This window comes from Rhinolophus sinicus, chromosome 2, assembly GCF_057876585.1.
Source record: "Rhinolophus sinicus isolate RSI-liver-muscle chromosome 2, RSI-T2T, whole genome shotgun sequence".
In the NCBI taxonomy this organism is placed as follows: Eukaryota; Metazoa; Chordata; class Mammalia; order Chiroptera; family Rhinolophidae; genus Rhinolophus; species Rhinolophus sinicus.
In genome coordinates, this window is record NC_142502.1 from 48245689 (window position 1) to 48271916 (window position 26228).

The 26228-nt window shown below is 38.6% G+C and overlaps 2 protein-coding genes across 4 annotated transcripts in view; one reads left to right on the forward strand and one right to left on the reverse strand.

Moving 5' to 3' along the window:
• RTN4IP1 (reticulon 4 interacting protein 1) overlaps positions 1-20710 on the forward strand; it is a 148210-nt gene extending 127500 nt beyond the window's left edge. Inside the window, exons 9-10 of one of the 3 annotated variants that reach the window (XR_016020212.1) lie at positions 19351-19563; positions 20019-20710. Coding sequence is in view for 2 of the 3 variants with exons in the window: in XM_088795530.1 (XP_088651656.1) it covers positions 19351-19410 (60 nt within the window). In the remaining variant the exon portion in view is untranslated. Of the gene's footprint in view, positions 1-19350 lie in introns of all 3 variants that reach the window. The other 2 variants (XM_088795530.1, XM_019734979.3) reach the window with 2 other exon arrangements.
• CRYBG1 (crystallin beta-gamma domain containing 1) overlaps positions 1-26228 on the reverse strand; it is a 176108-nt gene that overhangs the window by 79542 nt on the left and 70338 nt on the right. The window contains exon 2 of the mRNA XM_019734972.3: positions 20002-20134. Coding sequence (XP_019590531.3) covers positions 20002-20134 — 133 coding nt within the window. The remainder of the gene's footprint in view (positions 1-20001; positions 20135-26228) is intronic.

Consider the following 26228-nt stretch of genomic DNA (forward strand, 5'->3'; position numbering starts at 1 on the left):
GAATGGAGGAAAGTGTTAAGGGATACCATGAGGATAAACCAATCAAATCCTGAATGTGGAAAATGCTATAGAAAAATAACCTAGTTTCTTCAACAAACAAATGGCAAAGGACAAAAAAGAGGGAAGATTTAAAAAGGCTCATGAGACATACTAACCAAATGCAATGTGCAGATTTCATTTTGATCCCAATTCAAACGAACCAATTGTAAAAATGCATTTGAGATAATCAGAGAAATTAGAACACTAGATATTTGATAATATTAAGAAATTATCAATTATTTCTTTAGCGTGATAATGATATTGTGGTTATAGTTTTTATTTTCTAGTTTATTAGCAATACATACTGATGTTTCTATGGAAGAAATGATAAGTCTGGGATTGGCTTTTTGTAGTTTAAATTTATATTAGACTTTACATTTTCAAAAAGTTTTAGATTTACAGAAAAACTGAGATGATAGTAAGATTTTTCCATATTTGTTATGCTCAATTTTACTTATTATTAACATCTTACATTAGTATGGTACTTTCATTACAATTAATGAATCAATATTGATATATTATCATAGTTAAAGTGCACATTTTATTCAGCTTCAGATTACTTAATGCTCTTTCTCTGTTCTGGGCTCCCTCCAGGACACCACATTACATTTAATTGTCATGCCTCCTTAGAGTCCTCTTAGCTGTGAGCATTTCTTAGACTTTCATTGGTGTTGATGACCTTGACAGTTTTGAGGAGTACAGTCGGATATTTTGTAGACTGACCCTATGTTGGAATTTTTTTCCTGTTCTCATGATTAGACTGGGGTTATGGGTTTTGGGGAAGAAGACCACAGAGGCCAATATGATTTTCATCACATTATATCACATACTATCAACATGATTTATGGCTGTTGTTGTTGACCTTGGTAGTGTTTATCAAATAGATCCACTGTAAAGTTATTCTTTTTATCCCCTTTCCATACTGTACTCATCAGGAGGAAATCACTATGTGGAGCTCACACTTAAGGAATTGGGGGTGTTCTGCTCCCCAACCTTAAGGGAGCATAAGTATCTATAGAAATTATTTGAAATTCTTCTGTATAGGAGATTTTTTCTGTCTATCTGTCTGTCTGTCTATCTGTCTGTCTGTCTATCTATCTGCCTATCTATCTATCAATTCAATCATTTATTTCTATCAGTATGGATTCAAGGATATTTATTTTACATATTGAGTTATAATACAATGCTTCTTTGTTTTTGTAGCTCAAATTGTTCCAGTTCAGGCTCATCTTGTATATTTTGTATCCAGTCTTAAAATTAGCTATTTTTCCAACGAGCCCTGGTTCATTTCATTGGAGAATGACATTAGAAGCCAAGATCTCGGTTCTAGGTATGCTCGTTGCTGCTAAGGTGGCCTTGCTTCTAAGTGCTCTCAGCTGACAAAGAAATAAAACTACTGGAATATACACAAATATATCTAAATATTTCCATATGTGCCCATCTGTATCTATATTAAGCTAAACATGAGTTCGTATTGATTTGGGGATTATCTTTTAATTCAGTCGCAAGGTGAGTGAGCAGTGGAGTTATAGAGGAAACAAGATTGCCCAGAAGTTGGCAATTGTTGAAACTGGGTGATGTGTAAGTGCACTCGGAATGGTACAGGGGCCCATTACTCTACTCTCTCTCCTTTTGTGTATGTTTTTCCATTTTTATAATAAAACTTTTTAAAAGTAAGAATATTTTGGATTAGAGGGTACTTTTGGCCTAATTTCAAGCCCATTTACTCTTCCTTTATACAACATTCGAATGAGCATTTTTAGCTAATTTCCAAACACATAACTAATTGAAATATTTTATACATTTTAAAATCTTTTTTTAAAGTACCCAGTAACAAAACTAACAAATAACAGGTAATGAGAAGGAAACTTTTAGAAAAAACTATTAAGAATAATATGGAAATGATAATTTACTGCAACAGCAGATAGAACATATACTTCAATAAGCTCTCAGAACATTACTGTAAAAAAGCTATTATCCATAATAATCATGCTTCATCAAGAAGCTAAATTATGTTGAGCATGTTCTACTTTAAAAAACAGGAAAATGAGAGCCGGCCCAGTGGCTCAGGCGGTTAGAGCTCCGAGCTCCTAACTCCGAAGTCTGCCAGTTCGATTCCCACATGGGCTAGTGGGCTCTCAACCACAAGGTTGCCAGTTCGCTATTTCGAGTCCTGCAAGGGATGGTGGGCAGCGCCCCCTGCAACTAAGATTGAACATGGCACCTTGAGCTGAGCTGCCTCCCGGATGGCTCAGTTGGTTGGAGCGTGTCCTCTCAACCACAAGGTTGCCGGTTCGGCTCCCACAAGGGATGGTACTGTGCCCCCTGCAACTAGTAATGGCAACTGGACCTGGAGCTGAGCTGCGCCCTCCACAACTAAGACTGAAAGGGCAACAACTTGAAGCTGAACGTGCACGCTCCACAACTAAGATTGAAAGGACAACAACTTGACTTGGAAAAAAAGTCCTGGAAGTACACACTGTTCCCCAATAAAGTCCTTCCCCAATACAATCTTAAAAAAAAAAAACAGGAAAATGAGTAAACATATGTTTGGATAGTTTTTATTCAAAGCAGTAAAAATTTCTAACCTACAAGATAGACACCAAGTCATCTATAAAACTCAACCATCTAGAACAACTCACTTTCCAAAATTCCAGACAGCTAAGTCTTGCAATTCAGCAATAGACATCCAGTTTTCCAAAATATTTAAATAATTTATATTGCCACAGAAACATACCTTTAGTGTTAATGAGAATCTCCGATTCAACTTAAAAAGAAAATAATTCAACAAAATCAATTCCTATTCTAATAACTCTAGGAAGGAAAATACTTGAAAGATTTTTTTCAAATTCTATTTGTGATTAAAGATGTAAAGCAGGTATCAGCTTACAGTTGCAAAATTTTTCATAGAATACTATGATCTTTTTCTTTCCCTGCAAAAGAAAAGCTAGAGCCATACTGACATGCGCAGTGTTCAAAGAGTAAATATGTTTTGCTTAAAAATATCCTGAATCAGTGAACTTTTTATTGAAAGAAATCTGGTGAAAGAAATGTTTTGAGAGTTACTATTAAACTTCTCCTTAAATCAGACCAAAGATAAAGAGACAAGGGGCAAAAGTCTATCTTTTTTGTCTACTCTAGTATCTATTTTTGCTTATTCTATCCTTTTTGTCTGTGACATGTAAATAAAGAGGAGTCTTTTTCTTTTTTGAGTGCCTGGCATTAAAAGTACTTAATAGGGCTCCAAAACTCGCTTTGGGAAGGGGAGAGGCTTGGAGAATTGTAATAGCCCAAAGCCTGCCCCCTCACTTCCAGGCTGACCCACCCACACTGTCAGTTGGCTATTGGTACACAGACTCCTTGGGAGAGTAACTTGCATTCAAGAGATTGTGCCAAGCACTCTCCTAAGAGGACTCTTTTTGGGGTGTGATGTTCCAGAAATAACCCCCTAGGTACTGCTTTACCCACATGGTGCAGAAAGGCTTTTGGGTTTATCTGAATAATTTACAGAGAAGATCCTGTAAAAATGTGAATAGCAAAACCAAGTCAGCACTACCTCTCAGTGGATCAGGCAGGTATGTATGACACGCCTGCAAAGAAGACCGGCACATTGATACACATGTGTTCTCTCTGTTTTTCATAGTTCTTGTTCTGCCATTCCTGGTACTAAGATACTTCCTTTAAGGGCAGGATTTGTGTGCATTTTGCTTATGGGATTTACCAGACACGTTCTGGAAAGGGAGGCCAAGTTGCATGTTCAGACCTGTTTCCTGGAGACCAACATAATCCTTCAGATTTAAGAGACATCCTCAAAAAGCTAAGTTCAGGTAACTTCTCTCTAAAGACCAGAAATCACATGATACCTTTCCCTTCCATTTCACCATGCTATACAACCCCCTTCTCTCTAGTCCCTCTCGTCCAGCCTCCAACCATGCCAAGCAGAGAGCGGTCTCCTTTCATGTAGAAAACCACGAGGGTGGGACTGAAATACTGGAAGAACAACATGTATTTGAGTCACCTCCATTTGGCTGTCTTCAATAACATAATATATTGATTCAACAGTGCAGGAAACCCAAGTTCAGGCTGAGAGGAATTCCAGGCTTCTTTATTGAGCTCAGCGCCACACTGCTTGGAGTCTGGGCACCAATACCCTTGCTTTGCTTTGTTTGCCTTGTTTGCAAAACAAAGATAATGATACCAACTCAGGGGCTTGTGTTTGAGCTAATTAATGATTGCATAATGCTGAATAAAAAGAGGCTTCGTGGTATAGGCAAGTAATATGTTCCTTTAGGAGTGACACATATTAATTACACTGTGAGAGCCCAGCAAAGCTGTCAATCATTCTGAGGAAGGTGGTCTCAATAGACCTGTCCTATTTCATTTTTATGATTATATACTTGCGTTTTGGTTTCGCCATCTAGATTCATCTTTTGAGTCATGCAGAATTATTTTATTTATATATTTTTACTCTTTATCTATGGTTGCCTTTCACTCAGTTCAGTTTCTCTGGGTATGTGTGATAGGGCACTGTGGTTACCAGGCTGTTGTTGGACAGCTTGGAGAGGAGCAACTACACCTCGGGGACCAAGGGAAGCACCCCTCCCTGAGGAAAAGTCCAGGGCTGGGCCCGGCAGCCTGAGGACCTTCCCCAAACAGCAGTGTCAGCTTCTATCTCCACATGGGAGGCTCTGTGGGCCTTGAGGCAGAGTTACCTAAGCTGTTACAAAACTGGTTCCTAACCCAAAATATTGACTTTCTGTTATGTAAGATTTTTTTTTCTTTTAATGACATTAAGTGGGACAGTGTATGGGAAGGTTGTGTGTGGCACAAGGGAACAAGCAGGTTTTGGAGTCGACTGCTTAGGAAACATTGCAGGGATAGTTAATCCCAACAGTTACCAAACTGTAGAAAAGGGAAGCAATGTTCTGTACTCATTGTGTCAAACTGAAATTAATAAATCAAACCAAATTAAGAAAATTGAACAAACTACTGCATACCTAAGTATTAAGTAGTCATTGAGAAATAAAATAGTCAAGAAAATTAAATGGCAAGTAAAAGGTACAGGACAATATTTATTTGTTCATTCAACAAATATTTATTGAGCACCTCGTATGTGGCAGACATTGTACTAGGAATAGGGATACAGCAGTGAACAAGAGACAAAAATCTCTGCTTCCTGGAGTTTACATTGTAGGGGAGAAAGACAAACAATAAACAAGCACAGAAAGAAGCAGGGACACATAGAATAATATGTACTGTGCAAATAATTCATGTAGGTGAAGTGATCATGACTGAGTGGCCTTTCTGAAGAGGTGACATTTAAGCTAAGATGTGAAAGACACGAAGGAATCAGTCCCGTGAGGACTGGGGAAGTGCATTCCAGGCCAGCAAACAGGCAGTGCCAAATACTCACAGCAAGAAAGAGTTGGCTGTTCTAACAACTGCTCCAGTGTGGCTGGGGCAGGGCAGGGGGCAGGTGGTGAGTTAGGTAGGGGCAGGGGCCGGTTCACGAAGGGCCTGTAAACTCGTGTAAAGACAGGAGATTTCTCTTCTAAGAGTGATGAGAAGCCACTGGAGAGTGACAGGCAGAGAAGTAGTAGGATCTGATGTATGCCTTGGAAAGATGACTCTCCTGCTCCATGCGAAAGAAGTGTAGAGGGTAAGAGTACAACAGAGGCAGGGCAGGGAGACAATTAGGAGCCTATTGCAATGTGGCAGTCTGTCTGGGATAACTACTTGATGATTATTGGGAAAAGTACTGGCAAATGATCATAGTGCATCATTTCATGTGCCACATCTACATATCTGCTGGGAGAGTGAACAGATATCCCATTTTAGTGTATGGGGAAATTTTAGATTGCATTGACTAACAAGAGAGTTGTGGCCAAAAAGGACTTTGTGCACATCTGGACTGTACATTTATGGTGTTTAACTCATTCTGTCCTTTTCAACAGCCATCAGGTTGCTCTTGACTTCCCTACCATACTTTCGTCAGTGGTTACTCCAAAACCACACTCTTCTCAACCATCACTTCTCCTCCAGATCCATTTTTGGGGAGTAGTAACGTTACTTCTTTCTCTACAAAGAAAAGTGAAACTCCTGTGTCAACTTCCCATTCTGATACTTCCTCTTAGTGTGAGAACCTGTGTCTCTCCTCCTCTCCCACGCTGTGGTCCACATGTGTTCAAGGTCTGCCTCTCAACCAGTTTGACTCCCAAATGATGCCCTCATTCTGCAGCACATTTAATATTGTCCTTTCGCCTGTCTCTTTTCTGCTTCTACAACTGCCTAGTGTGAGCTGTTGTAAGGAGTAGCCCTTCCCTCTGCCAAAGAGGTAGCGGCCTCTAACCTTCCCCTTCCAGTCTTCGTCTCTCTTCCATCCTCTAAATAAACCCCAGGCTCCTTCTCCGGTTCCCAGTACCCATTTTCCTCCAGTCCCATAAACTTCAAGAACGGTATGAATTCAATCAACCATATCCTTCTTTTTGTCAAATCCACTCTCCTTGTCAACTTAATTATTCCTCGAATTCCCTCTTTGATTTTGTACTTTCTACTTCAGTGAATTATTATGTCTCTTTTCAAGTTTATTCGCTCATTATAAGTCTCTTATTGTGTATTCAGCACTTACAGATGACTTCCTATTGTGTATGATTCTGTAAGGTGTGACTGGCATTCTTTCTCTAAACTTTCTACAGGGCCACAATCCCTTAGGAAAGTCCTTTGGAGCCCAAAGTATTTTAGTAGGTCAATTACAGGATAAAAGTAAGAATCTTCAGATTTTGGAAAGGTAATACGTGTATATACCATACTACAGTAATATTTCTGCAGCAAAAATGTATGATATTTCCCTCTAAGTGGGATAAAGAGAGTAAATTGCTTTGTAAGAGTTCAGGTGAGATTTTGCTGGCAAATGAAAAGAAAAAAATTTGAAAATTTTCAGCTTCAAATTTGCTCTGATGCTATCCCAAATCTATTTCTCTATACTGTTCTCCCTGTTATTCTAACATTTTCTTCCTAGTTTTCAAGTTACTACTTCAAATTCAACCTTTCCTAAAAAGGAAAAAAATCAATCTTTCCTTGCAAGCAGTCTCTCTTTCTGAAGAATTTCATTTGTCACCAGGAACACCATTTTTCTAGCCTCCTAAACGAAAAACCTTAAAATCTTTTCATTCTATCCACTTTTGCTCGTGTGTAATCTATCATTAGATTTCTTGACTTCAGCATATCCAACAGCCTCTATTTTAATACAAACCCATACAGCTTCAATAGCCTTTTCGGCAGTTTCTGAGACTCTAGTCCCCATCTATATTCAGAGCTTTATATTTTACTATACCCCGCCCTCCCATCACACCAGGAATCTCAATGCCACTACCTCTGAGATATCTCCTTCATCCTGAATACTTCTTTGCTCAAGACCTTACAATATCTCTGTCTATATTTAAAGATTGAATCTCACCCCACACTTATTCCTGAAAATAATTCTACCTCCTAAGGCTTCTTTCTGTGCCATTCTCTCTAACAAAACACATTCTACTTTGGTTAATTTATAACATCTTCTCATGTGTTCAACTATCACCTTGATTCTGATACCTTTCTTAATTATAAGCTAGCACAACATAATATCAAATGTAACTGATACACTGTATCTTATACTTTAGTCTTAAATAAAATTAGTTTATCATTTCTCTTAAATTTGTTTTGGGGTAAGTTGGTACTTTGTGTGAATGAGTTAGTCAGTGTACCTCCAACAATTCCCTTTTCATTCCCTTCTATTTTTGCTGAAAGGAGAAACTCCCAAGGTACCTCATTAGCAAACATGAAATTAATAAATAAACAAAACATAAGGAACAAAGGATACGCCACTGGCAGAATGTTAGCATTAAAATTGCAGAAGCACAAGGGATTTTTAGTGAACTCTGAATGAATGTTGAGCACATGGGTATCTGAATCCCTTCCTCTATTTTGTGTACTTTGACCTTCTAGTACTTCTTTCCTTTTATCCTATAACCTATCTACTTATTCCTTCATTACTGCTTATGCTGTGAAATATGTCATGCTCCATTTATTACTTCCGATGAGAGTCAATAAATATTTACTCACAACCTTGAAAATATTTGCTATTTCATTTACTGTTTTTAAAAAATATGGTAGAAAAGACAACTTAATGTAAGATAAGCTAATAATACAGGAAGGTCAGAATATCAACTTATTCAACTATTCCCTCCAATAATTCCAACGTGAATTTCATTCTACTCAGTGACCTTATAAATGACCAGAAAGAAGTAATCAAGAATATCCTCGTTAGGTGTAGAGATGAAACTACATATTAGAGGTTGCTAATGCTCAGAAAAATATTAATACAAACCAAAACAATGCATTAAATTGAAGAGTAATTCTACAAAAAATTTTACAAAAAAAAAAGAAAGAAAAGAAAATTCAATAGGGACAAGCAGTTTATTCAGGTTTAAAGAGTAACTACAAGATGTAATAGACAGGTTGACTAGGAAAAAATCTGTATTGTGGTGTGGAAGGGGCATATAAATAATGCGTTAATGAGAGTGATGTGACAGAGTTTCTTTTAAAAGGCAAGATGATAATGAGATGAATTAATAAAAGTGTTATTAGAGATGGAAGAACATTATATGGAATTTAGTCCAGTTGTTTTCATGAATTTTTTCAGCAGTAAAACATTTTCTTTTTCAAATTAAGAATAGAAGTATCATATGACCCAGCAACACCTCTTCTGGGTATCCCACTCAAAAAATCTGAAAACATTTATCTGTAAAGATATATGTATCCCTATGTTCAATGCAGTATTATTCATTGTGGCCAAGACATGGAAACAACTAACGTGTCAGACAGATGACTGGATAAAGAAGATGTGGTTCATATATTATATAATGGAATACGACTCTGCCATAAGAAAAAATGAAATACTGCCATTTGCGACAACGTGGATGGATCTTGAGATTATTATGCTAAGTGAAATAAGTCAGACAGAAAAGGTTGAGAACCAGATGATTCCACTTATATATGGGATATAAAGTTAAAAGGAACAAATGAAGAAAACAAACAAAAACTTATAGACACAGACAACAGTTTAGTGCCTACCATAGAGTAGAGGGGGGTGTTATAGAGGGTAAAGGGGGTCAAATATATGGTGATAGAAGGTGAACACACAATGTAGTATATAGATGAAGTATTGTAGAAATGTAGACTTAAAACCTATATAATTTTATTAACCAGTTACCCCAATAAATTTAATTTTTAAAAATATTTAAATGTTATCTCAAATATAAACTTTTATTGTAAATAAAAAACCTTACTCTATTTAAAAAAATTTAAAAACCCCTCTTTTTTCCAAAAGAATTTGTACACAGATTCAGCCATAAGTAGAAAACAGAAACAAGTATTCTTCTCCGAGTGAAGACATGGCATGAAACTTGCAAGCTTGAGTTCCTCTCTCATCCAGCTTTCCATTCATCCCTTTTTTCCTGTTGCAGCCGAGGCACCACAGAGGATCCCTACAGCTCCACACAGCACTATATAATTCAACTCCAATCCCCTAATTTACAAATATAAAACTGAAGCCCAGGAAAGATAAATAACTTACCCAAGACCACCCAGGTGGTCTAAAGAAGACCTGAAGTCAGAGCTCTGGTCTCTTGGCTACATTCAGTGCTTTATAATTCATGTTTCTATCATTGCAATTACATGTATTGAGTGTCCCCTATATGCCTGCATTAGGTATAAATAAAATGTAATACCCTGCCCTAGGGAAGTCTAGTGGAAAAGAGATATAATTTCTGAATGAAAACACAAAAAATTACTTGGGACGCTATAAAATTCCACAAGAACATGAGAGAAGTTGGACAATACCAACTGGGAATCCAGGGAAACTTCACAAATAAGATAATATTTCATCAAAGTTTTAAAGACAAATAGATGTTGATCAGGCTTAATTTTTTTTTCATTCAAAAGATACTTACGAGTATTACTATAGCCAGTTTGGATTATTGCAGTTTTAGAATAAAATAGAAAACCAAAGAGGAGTTTTTAAATGTATATTTCAAAACTGAAAGTAATGTATATTGTCATTTTTGAAAATACCTGCAAAAAATTCAATATTTTGATTCAACATATACATTGTGGTTGAACATACTTAATTGCGAAACACACAGAAGTTAATTCTTAGATGTGTTTTGATATTCTGCTTACTTATTTTAGGCAAAGATTATAGGATAAATAAAGGCAAAGAATCTGCACTGGTTTGAATGATACCATCACCAACAGGGAGATGCTTTAAAGCAGGACTTTTAGCATCAACGTCAAAAACGTCCCTACTTCCCTCATTTTCTAAGTTGGTAACTCTTCATTTTAGATTCTAATAAAACAAAATCAAATAGGGTAAAAGTTCCTCATTAGTTAGGCCTCTCACTTGGATCATCTTGGTGAACAGCATGTTAATGAATAATGTTCAGGTTTCTAAGATTTTCCTTCAAAGTCAAAAGGGCATTAGGTTAGAGAGGTCCAGTGTCTACTGAGGTGACCCAGGTTACCCTGGAGATGTAAATTCAGTCTGCATTCATCAAAATCACAGCCATCTCCCATTACCATTCATCGCCTGAAGGCTCTAAGCCTTTAAGTTTAGTGAGATCTGTTTGTCCTCCAGTCACAAATTTCAGTTTTCCCCCATGTGCTTGGGGACATTTTCTTTCTTGTTGCTGGTTGGAAGTCATTAAATATATCCCTTGGTAGCGGTAATTAACCAATAATTAGCAAAGGACACAAATGTACACATAGTGAGTTCTTGACTGCTCTATAGATGGTGTTTGACTAAAGCTTCCGAAAGAGAAAATCATTAGCAATCATGGCAAAGAGAAATCAAAGCTCTGCTAAGAAGAAATGACAGTAAAATCAATAGTCATAGGAATAAACACAGAATTAACATGTGTTTACATCCCTTCCCTCCAGTCCAGAAACAGCTAAGAGGGTTTATCTGACTGATATGGTCAGCAAACTGCCAACTTCAAACGTTTTATTCCACCTTCAACTGTCACTTCAGCATTTAGATTCAAAAGTGTGTGCGTATAACATACACACATGCGCGCACCCACACACACATATACAGATATACAAACACACACGCATACATATATTTAACTCTATTTCCTATTTCATTAAATTATGGGTTACACTCTAATCAGTACCCTGAGATAAAACAACAGATCAGAAGGACATAGACCATGCCTTTCCCAAACCACACAACAAAACTCGTCTGACATATACATTTTACACATTCTAATAGCTCCAAAGCTATCATGTGCAAAATAAAACAAATGTATAATATTACCGGTGGGGAAGAGAGAAATAAATAAGCATCAGAGGGAGCTTAGGCTCGTGCTGATGGCTACCCCACATTTTACAAAGTAGCACAGAAGATTTAATACTAAAACAACACACTTCCTTTTGCAAACAAGGACAGGGGATAGTGAATAACCATTGAGCTTAAGACCTTGATTCACCTGTCAATTTAAAGACAACATCTCTGTCAAATCAAAATGCAATTCTGAGCTATCAATTTGGAATCTTAAACTAATCATTCCACTTCTCAATGCACCTTTACGTGATTTACTAACATCTGATTCAAATAAGAACTTGGTATGCTGCACATGAGCCTAGTCCAAAGAAAGTGGCGTTTGAGACAACATGAAGTACATAGCTTGGTTCTTTTCCAGCATTAGAAGTTCTGAAAAGCCTAGAGAAGTGAGGACTAAGTCTCAGCGGACAGTACCCAGCAGGAACTACCTGCACTGGCATTTAATTTGTTAGTTAAATTCTAACCACTTGTAACCTCACATACCTCCTCCCAAAACAAACAAACAAACAAAAAAACCTGTTTAACACTCAGGAAAAAAGGTATCTAAGTGAGTATATTCATAAATAGTGCCCAGAATACTTTCAAATATATGAGACTAGAATGGCATTAGCCTTGCTTACTAGTAATAGATACTGACTCACAATCCTGTGCCTCAAACTTAAACGTTATTAAAGAGACATCGGACAAATCAATGACTCAGAAGGATTCCCCTAGCAAGGACTTACCTCAAGATCCCGGTCATAGTACCTGTTTCTGGAATTTCCATATCTATTCCGGGAGTCAGGACACCGATTCCGAGAGTCAACACTCCTGCTGCGATTGTTGGCACAGCCATGACATCTGCCACAGCCACACCTGCAGCAGGTTTGACCCCCCATCGAGGTTCTGGGTTGGAAAATCTTCAGATTTTCCTTAAGAGAGAATAATAAGTATCGCAGAAGAAGTGGGGTGTCCAGAGCTACATATGCAGCCGGATACGATTCCAATTGGCTCAAATGTCATCAGAGGCCTTTGTTCTTGGCAAAAGAAGGGCTCCCAAGTGAGGGATTTCACCAAAACCAATATTCTGTTATGATTAGGAAAAACCCTTCATTGATTCAAAAGGAGACAAGACCCCAATTTTTCATCTCTCCACCAGCCAAAGTGATACGATCCTCTCTTGACGTCCTCAGGAAAACAAATGAGCATCACAGTCCAGTGACTCCTCTTTATTATGGGGATGATGTCACAGAGCTTTAATTTTCCCCCTGTACTGCATTAGCTCCTAGGAATTTGGCTTGAAGTTTAAGGATGTCAGAGAACAATCACAATAATTACTACTTATATAGAGCTTTGTAGATGCTCCGAGCTTGGCAATCCTAAGTGGCCCCTTACAGCACAATGGGCATGCTGGGCAAAACGATCACCACCCAGGTGTTCCTGAAGGAAATGGATCTGTGTTGACTAGAGCTGGAAACAGAATCCCAAAGGACGTCATTTAAATGGTTCCATCCTTGATGTTTTGAGTCTAAGACTGTTTAAATATTATTAAGAGTAAGTGCAAGAAATTCATTTGAACAAAGGGACTGAAAGACATACAGGAAAAGAACTGTGGTGAGAAGGAGGAGCATTTCAGTTACTCTTGTGACACTTTCATTTAATTCCATTGCATGAGTGACCAAAAAAGATTATTTTAAAAGTCCTACTCCTGCTCCCCATCCCCTCGGATACCCCTGTCTTGTGAGGGCAGAGAAGCATTTTGTGTGGGAGAAGCTCCTCCCACACAAAACTCCCACCCCACAAACACACAACAAATTTAAACCCTACTGGGATAACCGAACACTGAAGTGATTTAAAAAGAAAAAGAATACAAAGAAGATAAAAATGTCCCATAGCAAAACACAATTTTTATCAATCCTGAATACCAATGATTATCACTTTTTCACAATATTTTCAACAAGATAAAACAACCCAACACAAAAATGAGCAAAGACCATTAAAAGATAATTCTCCACCCAGAAATACAAATGGTCAATAAAGATAAAAAAAAAAAAAGAGCTCAACTTCACTCTTAATTGAAGAACTGCAAATTTAAACAACGAGATACCAATGCATTGTCAAAATAAAAAAGACTGATTACATACACTATTCATAAAGTGGTAGGAAAATAGGCACATTCATTCAGTTTGGTTGGGAGCTTAGGTTGATGAAACATTTTTATGGGCAATTTGATAGTATCTATAACACTTAAATATAAGTGTGCTTTTGATTCCATAATTCTATTTTGGGGAATTTATTCCACAGAAGTACTGACAAAACCCCATAAAGACAGCGTTGTTTATAAAAGAAAAAAGTGGAAACAAATGTCCATAAAGCTTGGTAAACTACATGAGTGTAATGGTGCACTCATCATATTATACATTTGAAACACTATGTGGTAAATCAAAAGAGGCATATTTATCGATACTGACTTGGAAAGATGATCACAACGATTGCTTAGTAAAAAAACAAGGTAGAGAATTATATGCAGAGGATGATCCCTTCAGTAGCACAAATTAATTCTGTTTATATAAGTGCATAAGACAAAAGTCTGACAGGCAGGCCACACACCAAACTGGTTACATTTAAAGGTGAAGAGAGAATTTAAGTCCTTATTTTGTGTTTCAGTACTGTTGAAATTATTTTGCAGCAAGCAAATATGATATTTGGAAGAAAAGTTAATAAATATATTACTACACTCTAAAAAAAACATCTCAAAACCCTACTACAGACAAAGCCTTCTAGTTTGGGTTAATAAAGGAAATAGACTGACGGACATATATTTACATGTTTATTTATACATATGTAAATAAACAGCACTCACAGTCACTACCTCAAAGAAAGGCAGCACATGCACTTGGGGCGGAAAGAAAAACAAATCACCTGTTGATTTCCTGCTACATCCTGGTGATAATGATACCTTCAAATGCAAAGTATCACAGATAGTACAGATAACCTGGATTTTTCCAAAGCTGGCTATACATAGGCAATCAATCTTTTTCTTATAAGGCTGGACACTTAACTTTTATGAGAAAAACAACTCATAAAAGGATATACAAAGGATGAACAGGATACACAATATCCTTTTGTTTGTAATGCCATACTTAGGATATTAAAGCAACATTCTCCAGCCTATAGACTGTCCAACTTGTGAAAATGTATATGTAAGAAAGGCAGCTCTTGCTGCATCCAATAATAGTAGGCTTTTTTGGAAACAAAGAACTGTTTGTTCCCTAGGCCCTCAGGCTACCTTGATCTTTGCAACTCCACAGCACAAGTGCTGGAGAAGGGTGGAGTCGTCCTCTAGAAACCCCCATATTCTCCATCTGCGGCCTACACATGGCTTATTTATGTGTATATGTATGTGGTGAGCTTTTCTGCTCTACCTTCCTAAACAAACATTAAATTAATACTAGAGCTGAAATGCTACACATTTGCAACAGCGTTGTTTTCTACCATTTTTTTTACTGCAAATATACAGCATTTCATTCATGCAAAATTTATAATGTTCTGGACATCCAAGTGCAGTCTGAGTGCTAGGATCTCCTAGTCGAATCAGGAAGGAGACTCGTAAATTAATATGGCAAGTGCTGAGTTCAGGGTACATTCAAAGTAAGTGGCAGCACAAATCGGAAAAGGAATAACTTTTCTGGGGCAGGGATCACAAAGAAAGAGCTGATTGAGCAGGATCCTGAAGGGTGATTAGAAGTTTGCAGGTGGACAAATAGGGAAAGACTTTCTAGACATGGGAGAGGACATGCATGTAGAATAGCGTGTTAAGGAAACTTGGGAATAATAGCAGCCCCCTCAGGCAATGCAATCAGGACTGGTATAATTTATAGCAAATCAGAGAATCATAAAATAATCATACATGCATAACTAAACCATTTCAATTTAACTTTAATCACAATATACCTTAAATCGTATCTACGCATTCCTTCACCTGCAACATTTTTTCAATAGATAATACCTTCACCTAGCTCAAAACTCAAAATGTGAAAAAGTACATGGTAAAAAGTCTCTCTCCCACGCGTGTCCCCTATCGGCTCACTTCCCCCGGCCCCCTCACAGGTAATGATTGTTAGTTTTCCATGTATCCCTCCATAGATTCTTACAAAGCTATATATTCCACTCCTCTACTTTTACACAAAGTGTGACATGCCACACAGTCTCTATCTTGAATTTTCCCCCTAACAGTATGTTTAGTCTTTTAGATCAGCACTGACAGGGCATAGAGAGACTCCGGCTATGCAGATAGTCTAGAAAGGGCTGAGAGACTGAAGCTGGGCAATAGACCTACCTGTGTAGATGGGACAGGTGGTGGGGGGAGGGGGAGTGAGTGCGTGTGTGTGTGCGTGTGTGTGTGTGTGGTGTGTTGTGTGTGTGTGTGTAATGATGGCAAAATCTGATTGATGATGAAAGCAGAGATTTGCAACAAGGTAGGTCCACGGGCTCAGCCGTCTCTAATCACACCAGATGGCACAGACAATTTAAAATGAAGTACCAATAGGAAGGTGGAATGTGATGTTGGAATGGATGGATGCTACTCTTAAGTCCTTTAAGGAAGTCACTATTGGGAAGGTGACCTTAGTTAGTAAATGACTCAGTCTCAGGGCTAGGGTTGGGGGTCAGACTTCAGGTTTTGGAAGGTCCTATGATGATTTTGGAACTGTCCTTTGTGAGATTAGCAGCCTGAGTGACTTGAGACAAAAAGCGCGAGCTCAGCAATCAATGTTCATGTACTGTGTCCTAGGCCAGTCCAACAGTGGAGAAGATACGACACTGTGCCCCAAGGTGTGGGCAGGGGTGAGTGGGGGCGAGCAAGTCTGAGGCCGCTTAAGTACTTCATATTTTGAACCTGTTCTGGTCTAAGAAATGGGGTAAGGCTGAGAATTGGGCATTCCGAGAAAATCAGTGGACCCATGTGGAGCAGGAACTAGAGAGAGAGAGAGAGAAAAGATAAACAATGGGGGTGGGAAGGGAGATGGGACATCACCTCTCAAACTGGCCAACCACCTGGGAAACATGGAAAATGAAAGCATTAGAAAATGTTTTTTCCTCTTTGCTCCCTCAGCAAAGGCTTATAAGAGTGAATCGTTTTTACTTATTGACTAAACTAGAATAACCAGGCAGAAAACGAAAACGCTCCACCTCGACAATTATAAGATTAACAGGGCAATGAAAAAAACTGTCAAAAGTGATTGTGCTAGAAACATCTCTGAGATGGTTGAAACCAAAGCAGATACCTGTCTGTTTTGGATGATTTGGGAGCATTCCGATCTCAAGAGGGAACTTGGAGATTCACCGACGTGTCCTGAATGATAGGGCAGAGGAGCTTTAACAAGAATCAAAATCTGTACACCTGACTTCTGAAGCTGCAACACTGATTTGGCAAGATTTCTTCTCATCTATAGAATATTGTTACTTGTGTTTTTTGGGGGGGAGAGGGGCTTATTTTTCCTCTTAAAAAGTACACACACACACACACTTATACGCATGTACATGTACACACACTTACAATGGGAAATAGAGGCTCCAGCCAGCTCATCGAGAATGAAAGAATCCAAATGGTCAAAGCAAAATGGTTTTTTGCTTGAATTAATCAAATACTTGCTGTCCCTGTTTATTCCATTTTACTTGTTTGAACTTGGCTCCAGAATGATTGAAAATATGACAGTTTCACGTATGATCACTATAGTCACATATAATTTTGTAGACCAAAATAAGTGATGAGAATTGAAGTGGGATTTTTATACTAGGAATCATTGAAATTCTCATTAAGGTAATATCCTCTTTGAAGACGCTAATTTTAATTAGTAACACATCACTCAGTATTCTTGTTCTAGTTCTTTTTTAAAGAAATGCTTTAATTAATAAAGGGTGTTCCTTCATGTCCTGGAAATACCTCCATGGAGTGGAATTAAGACATTTTCATTTAGGAAATGAATTAAGCAGAAAATATAACATAAATATAAGTACATATATGAAAATAAATATAGCAAAACATAATAATAATCTACAATGTTAATTCCCCCTTATATGCAAAGAAATAATTATTCAACATATTTGTCACAGATGATACATGACATACATATGTTTCATTTAATAATACCGCTTCTTTACGCATTTCTGTCATGAAAAACTAGTCTGTTAGAAATAAAGATTTTACGTAAACATGTCTTCTACTCTAAAACTGACTAAAGACTTTATGTAGCCATTTAAAGGAAAATTTTTTTGTATAAATAAATATAAAATCCCTTGTAATTTTTTGCATCTAAGATTTAAATTCTGGTAATATTCTGTTTCAGTGTGTAGTTACACTTTTTTCCTAGTTGATGTATATATGCATTTGAGCGGCAATAACTATCATTATAATTATAAATCCATATTTCCGTTTACACAAGCAGGTATATATCTTATTTTAATTGAAGGATTCGATATAGTATTGTCAGCTTTCAGGAATGCCTAAGGAATTTTAACAGCATGGTAAACAAACAAATATAATTAGAAATGTAATAACGTAGTATGTACAGCACTAATGTTGAGAGGGAATAAATTCTGGTTGTTGGGGGAAAGGCAAATTGCTTAACTTTAATGCAAATAAAAAATTTAGGAAGGAGAACTGACTCTGGGTGATGAACACACAATGGGATTTATAGGTGATGCAATACAGAATTGTACACCTGAAATCTATGTAATTTTACTAACAATTGTCACCCCAATAAATTTAATTAAAAAAATTAAACATTCATTTGAATAAATAGATATAACTGAGAGGGCTAGATCAACTCAGGGATCTTAAGAATTTATGGCCCTCTGCCGTTGAAAGAGTGTTCTTGACACGACTGTCTAGTAAATCTGTGAATCTCGTAGGAAATGACAAGGCTCACTGTGGAGAGTGGACTAAGAGAAGGGTACTTTAGAAGGTATGGGGGGGCTCTGGCACCCTGGCACTCACAGTAGGTACAAACTGCCCAAAATCTAAGTGGAGTTAACCATTACTGGTCAGGCGGTGCTGTGGGGCGTCTTGTGATTTTGAGAACAGTTCAGTTACTTCTCTCAGCCATGATCTCAAGAGACATAAAGTTGAGAACACATCAGTAGGGAAGAGAAAGTCTGTTCCACTGCCTCTTCCTTTCTTCCAGACCAAGTGGAATATACACATGGAAAGATCAAGAGAGTCAGAGGCAGGAGAGCAAGAGTAAGAAAGAGGGGTGAGGGAGGAGGAGAGAGGGGAGAGAGAGAGAGAGAGGCAGCAGGCAGATCCAGAAGTGGACCCCGGAGCCAGTTCTTCCTGTTGTGGATATCTGACCATCTCTGAGGAGGGGGGAGGTCGTGGTACAGGTAGAGAGTACAGGAGTGCCTGGCTGACCCCATTTCAGGTGACACTTGGAGACAGTGTAGCCAGAATGACACTCTGTCTCTGTTTGCTCCCTTCTCGAAGTTTCTGCCCTTCTATCTACTCCATCCTACACTGGGTTCCCAGGTCATTTGTTTCTGACTCCAAGCCTCTCCCTTTCCCAGGGGTACCGACTAGCCTCCTTCTCCCTGCCAGTCATTGGAGTACTGGCTCTCTGGCTTGGCTTTGGGGCCTCTCCTGTGGGCTGCCCAGCGCCCAGGGCCCCTAGATTGCAGCCTAGAAGCATGAGCCAGAGTCAAGAGACCATATCTAGGCAGGATATTTTTCATTGAGGTAAAATATGCACAACATATAATTTGCTATATTAACCATTTTAAGTGTATAGTTCAGTAAAGCACAGTCACATTATTGTGCATCCAATCTCCAAAACTTTTCATCTTGCGCTAAGTAATTTTTCACTTTTCATACAGCAAATTTCTAAAGCAAATTTCTTTGTGTATGTGTGTGGGGGGATTTCTTTCATGACAAAATATCTTTCATTTCTAACCCTCAGGATCTTATAATACGTTGTAACAAGAAATGTATTGTACAACCTTCAAGGCCTGGCAGCTAAATTAGCTCTCCCCCTGTGACTAAGGACGTTATTCTACGTTCCTACCTGCAGACAAGTGGAAGAGTAAGGTCTTTTCATGAGTGAATGCATGCAGTTAACATGTGTACACTTCTTTATCTCCCACCTTGGGGAAAACCTTTCTCTTAAAGCAATGTAAGTAATTCAGAACTTTCTGTACAAACATCTAGATATTAAAAAGCAATTATTGGTATAATAATAACAACTCTAAATGCCACACAGTAGGAAGGAGTAAAAATGCTTTTCATGGGAAAGAACCACTGATTCCAACTATTGATATCATCTCACTTTGTATACTTGCGATGTAAAGCACAGCCTGTGAGAAAGGAAAAAGGGCATGCAAAAGGCTCCATGAAAATGACGATGAACACCTGAAGGCAGCAAAGAGCAAATATTCAGCAAAGAGCAATATTCCCTGATTTATTATCATGGTGCTTTGATATACAATGCCTTTTGTGCCATCTACATTCTTTTTAAGTATGTGTTTGTTAATCAGACAGGGGTTATTTTACAGTGTTTTAATTCATGAAAGTGTTTATTTCGGAAAGCCAAATATTGGAAATGAAGCATTACCTTTTTACACATTCCAGACTCCCCAGGAAAAGGACTAGGCACTTCATCGGTGGTGTGAAAGAACTGGGATTCCCCGCAGTGCAGTGTAAATTCCTGGCACTCTCCATGTCCTTCATCCACTACATCCAAAGCTCTGTAAAGAGTGGAAACACAGTTACGTCAACAACCTGTCAAGAACACTAGAAACTCAAGAAACGCAAAGGCACATTTCTTCATGTGTGTAGTGGACCCTTGAACAACATGGGTTTGAACCGTGCAGGTCCACTTAGATGCAGACTTTCTTCAATAAATACAGTCGGCCTCTGTATCTGTGGGTTTCACATCCACGGATTCAACCAATCGTGAATCAAAAACTGTAATTTTGATCAGCAGTTGGAAGTGCATGGATATGGAGGGCCAACTGTATGCATTGTTCTCTGTCATTTTAGGTAAGAGACTTGAACACCCTAGATTTGGTATCCAAGCGGGGATCCAGGAACCAATCCCCTGCAAATACTTAGAGCCAACTGTAGTGAAGTTTTTGGGGAATTGAAAAATATAAGCAGATTTTGGACTACATCGGGGTGAGTGCCCCTAACCCCTGCATTGTTCAAGGGTGAACTGTATTTCCAATCAGCCAAAATAATGAATCATTCTTCAAAACCTGCACAGGATTGTAGATAATTTGGAACTCTCATAACACGTATATAAATAAACTTTGATGACTTCACCATGTGGCTAATAGAATTCTTTCAAACCCTATACAGAAAAAAAAAATACAGATAGGTAGGTAAATAATTAGATGGGCAGACAGATTTTGGCAGGAAAGCAATCCAATTTAATTTGATGATTTCTTGGTTGTTCTACTGTCATTTCTCTTTTTTTATTACTAGCTTCAGGTGGACAAACAATGATTAGATATTTACACCCCTCACAAAGTGATAACCCCAATAAGTCTACTACCCATCTGACACCGTACATAACTATTACAATACCATTGACTATATTCCCTATGCTGTACTTTACATCCCATGACTCTATATATACATATTTTTAAAAAATTATAGTTGCTATTCAGTATATTAGTTTCAGGTGTACAGTGCAGTGGTTAGACATTTACATAATTTATGAAGTGATCCCCCAGATAAGTCTAGTACCCATCTGACACCACACATAATTTTTTCAACATTATTGATTATATTTCCCATACTGTATTTCACATCCCCATGACTATTTTGTGACTACCAACTTGAAATTCCACAAAATTTCATTGCATTGTTCAAGGGTGAACTGTATTTCCAATCAGCCAAAATAATGAATCATTCTAATCCCTTCTGTCATTGCTCTTAAGAAAAAATCTGTAAGTTTCCTGAACATTGGAAATGAAATGGAAACTGAATCCCAGTTAGGGAGGGATCTGGGCTATGCCAGGAAAAGAGAATTGTTCCTAGGATTATAATTTTATTAGACTTACAAGGAATGGAAACCAATGAAGGCAGAAAGAGAGTTCTAGCACACTGGTGGTTGCTTACCCCAAACCCATTTTCTCTATCCAAACCCCCAGCCTTGCCTCCACCCCCTGACATTTTCTTTGCTAATAACCTTGATTTTGTTTAGCTGTCCATCCTCCATGTATGTGTCTCATACATACACATACAAGAGGAAGCTGCTTTGGCCCAGTAGTCAATCGTGATTGAGCTAATCCTGGCGTCCAGCGATTGATTTAGACATATGCCCACACATGTTTCTCTTGCTGACATCACCACATTGATTTAGGTCTCCCTGACCCTCTAAAGTGTTTGTACTTTGCCCTATTTATCTGGTCAAATTTTTGCCAATGAGATGTGACTAAGTCTGCTGAAAGAATCAGTGGAAGGGCTTTCTTTTAGAAGGTTTACAAAAAGAAATAGTGCATTGCCAGTTCTTCCCAGCAGGCCAGTGTCAAGCCTACATGTGATAAATGTGACAGCCATCTTGGGACCATGAGTGGCATTAGCCTAAGGAGAATATATGAAGGAGAAAGCAGGGCAGAAATATGAGAGCAATTTGAGTCTTTAAACATACTGTTGAGCAGCTGAATTAACCAATCCTAGATCTGCCCTAGCTCTAAACTTCTTGTTATGTTACATAACAAATGCCCTATTCTTTAAGCCATTTTGACTTAGGTGTTCTGTTATCTGCAATTGAGCATCCTAACTGATACAAGATTTGATATATTTTTTATGTGTATAATTAAGGCTGGGGATAAAGATACTGAAGCAGGAGAAGAGCTTTGAATGGAGAGGAAAGGAACTGAAAATCCAGGGCTTTAATATTTATAGAAGATACAGAAGCGGAATTTCTACAATGTGCCAAGGATAAAAAGATAACTAGGGTAAAGCATTAACACTTTAGAGCAGGGGTGTCAAAACTGCGGCCAACTGCAGTCCGCAATCCATTGTTAATTGGCCCGCAGCAAATTCCAAAAATTTATTTAGTTTACTTAAATAAACCAGGTGAGGCGATGTGTACTTCACCTCGAGTGAGTGGCCTGGCTGTTTGTGTATTTTACCGCATATGGCCCTTGGTAAAAACGTTGAAAAAAGTTTGGACACCCCTGCTTTAAAGGGACAGGGCGATATAAATCAATGTGGTGATGTCAGCTGGAGAGATATGTATGGACATAATTTGGAGAAATCCATCGTGTACATCTTTGTTTTGGAAAACATTCCCTGTGTCATAGAAAATGTGAAGATATACTAGCAGCAATAATTCCTTTTTGTCTTTTCCCAACCTTATACCATAAAAGTATTATTTGTATCTACTAAAGATAATTCAATCAGTATCAAAGGGAACTAAAATAAAAAATAATTTCTTTAGACCCATCATAGTTTCATTTTGGGGCCAGGCTGGTGGCTCAGGCGGTTAGAGCTCCATGCTCCTAACTCCAAAGGCTGCCGGTTCGATTCCCACATGGGCCAGTGGGCTCTTAACCACAAAGTTGCCCGTTCAATTCCTCGAGTCCCGCAAGGGATGGTGGGCTCCACCCCCTGAAACTAAGATTGAACATGGCACCTTGAGCTGAGCTGCCGCTGAGCTCCCGGATGGCTCAGTTGGTTGGAGTGTGTCCTCTCAACCACAAGGTTGCCAGTTCGACTCCCGCAAGGGATGGTGGGCTGTGCCCCCTGCAACTAGTAATGGCAACTGAACCTGGAGCTGAGATGTGCCCTCCACAACTAAGATTGAAAGAACAACAACTTGAAGCTGAATGGCACCATCCACAACTAAGATTGAAACTTGACTTGGAAAAAAGTCCTGGAAGTACACACTGTTCCCCAATAAAGTCCTGTTCCCCTTCCCCAATACAATTAAAAGGGTGAATTAAAAAAAAAAAAATTTCATTTTGCACAAGCAACCATGCAGAACGGTTTATTTCCTGCAACATTTCATGCCATATGTAAGCACTTAAGTTCTTTCTTCTGAAAGAACGTGTTGAAGATAACCTTTGAGGCAAATCTCTCCTCAGAAATTAGAGTCCATATGTGTGAAGGGAGAGAGAAACAAGTGTAGCTCAGGAGACTTTAGATCTTTAACAACCAGGAAGTACGTTAAAGCTGAGCAGCTGTTACAGTCTTATCATGGATGTGCACCAAGACCTGTTTTTACTACAGTCGTTATTCCACTGACCCTGAACCGCAGTGCTCACCTGTCTTTCTGCTCACAAATAAGCCCAGAGGAACGGGAAGCAAGAGAAAAGACCACTAGAACTTGAAAATTGATTCCAACCATTTGTGGTCTTACAAACTGTAAAAGTAAACCAGAAATGTATAGGAAGTCTGCCACTTTTAATATTCTCCCTTCCTGGAGAAAAATATATGTGCCCACTGAATGAATGAATCTAGAGAGTGCCGAGATAAACGCAATCTTCGCTTGCTTCCCACGTCTTGTGTTGTTGGAGATGGGCACCCAACACAGAGTTCACGCTTCCTGCTAGGTACTTACGCACTGTGTGATTAAAAGCCTGCAAGGGTGCACTTTCTATATATTTTGCTTGTGATCCAATCCCTGCCTATAGGGTAGGATCCTTTTGCCTGCAAGTAACATTAAGTCCAACTCACAGAAGCCTAATCAAAAATGAAATTTATTATCACATATCAAACAAGAGGGGTGCCTTTAAGTTGGTTTAATCGGTGTCTGTTTTCAGTGGCTGCTACAGTTCTGGTCATCATGTACAGATATAGTAGTTTCAGAGGATAAAAAAACCATCTCATCCTGTGTATCTCTCTTAGAAGTAAGGCAGTCTCCCTAGAAGCCACCTAGCTGACTTCTCTTCATGTCTCATCCTGTACCAAACCAATCGCTGGACCAACCCCTGGCAGCTGGGACCGAAGGGCCTCACTGTGCAGAGTGGGCACCTGAGCAAACTGGGGTTCTACTAGGAACAAACGAGCAGGGCAGGGAATGAAAATGATGTTGGCATGTGTTACATCACCTCCCTAACTTTGTCTGGAAACATTTTCCCCACACTTAGTACATACATTATTGGTAGAGGGAGAGTTGATACATGTCATGACTCAATTTGAATCTTCAAAAGAGAAACTTTCACGATTTTGACCTCTTAGCATGTTGAATCCAGGGAGCCTGCTTGCTCTCCTGATTTGAGGATAAACTAGTAAGACTTAGCATGCTCTCCAAGAGTTTATTCTATATGCTTGGGGTCATGACATCCCAGATGAAAGGTAGCTTTCATTTCTCAATGGCCAGAAGAAGAGGAGGACTATTACAGATAGTCCAGGGAAGGTCCTTGCTTCACCCATGATCCTGAAACCTGAAATGCTGAGTGTTATGGTACAGCCAATAACCTCCCTTTGAGGGGGGGAGGAGGATGAAGGGTTGGCTGACATCCCTTTCCTCCTGACCCAGATCCAAGCAGCGCGGCCGTACACTTGGTCACAAGGGCCATTATTTCAAAGTTGGCTCCAGGACTTGGTAGGGAGGTAAAGAAAGGCCAAAGGACGTGTGGGCCTAGAGGGCTTCACAAGCAGAGCTCAACTTCAGGCCAGATTCTCACCAACCCCACACGCTCAGGCCATTCCAGGGGCATTTTCCCGTTCCCCCCTAGCGTCAGATGCAGATCTTCTCCTCAGAGCAAATGTATCGCACAAGTTTGCCTCCTGAAGCACAACCTGCACAATATATTATGTAGAAATAATAGGCCTAGAATCATGCTGGAGGGTCTCTAGCCCTTAAGTTAACTTTTTAAACAATATTTAGCATTCATTCTTTCAGAAAACATTTTTAGATCTTCTACTCTGTGTCGTATATCAAAGCACACAAAGGTGAGCAAACCCACTCCCTGCCCTCAAGGATATTAAGGTCTTGTAGGCATGACTCATCAGGTGGGCAGCAATATATTAATTCTGAATAATAGTTACATGTGGAGTTAGACATAGATAAGTCTCCCTAACCTAAAAGCCAACCTTAATAAGTATTCGCTACAAGAAAGGCCAATTGGAAATTTTGTTAATTTTTCTTTTCCAAAGAGTAAATTTTAGTTTCACTCCAGATAAGAAAGCTATAGGTGGTCATAAGAAAGCCTGAGCTTGGCTCCCTGGTGAGAAATTTAAGATTTATGAATGGAAATACTGTTTCCTTTGTGAACTGTCACTACTGGTTCTTATTAAAGACAAGATCTCTTGGGTTAAAAAAACAAGACAAACTAAAATAAAATTCCCCAAATGCTACATACAGGTGTGGTGTTTTAGCAGAGGATCACTTATTAATTTGCTAATTATAATCTGGACTTTTCTTTTTTTCTTTTTCTTTTTCTTTTTAGCACAGATGCTATGCTGCCAGAAGTGAAAGCCTTCCAATGTTACCAGTATTTTATTTTACTCAGACTCATAAATAATTGGAATATCTGCCAGCTCATTCAATTATTCTCTATGTTTCCTTTTTATTTGGCTTGCTTTTAAACACCAGTCTGACCTTCTCCCTGAAGATTAAGTTGTTGGAAAATTAATAATGGCAAAATTGTTTACTCTTTCCTAAGTTAAAAGGGCCACATGGCTATTTCTAGACAAATCCAAACTTTGTGAGGCTTAAAGCTTACATAATTTGGGTGGCCCTCTTTACGAAAAAGAAAACCAAATATCTTGCTTTTTCAAAATTTTTAATACTGGGGCTTCTCTTAAGGCCTTGGGAGTGGCCCTTGAAGCTTAAGCTTCATTTGCTGCCTGTAAATCCACCTCAGGTTCTCCTATTTTGGT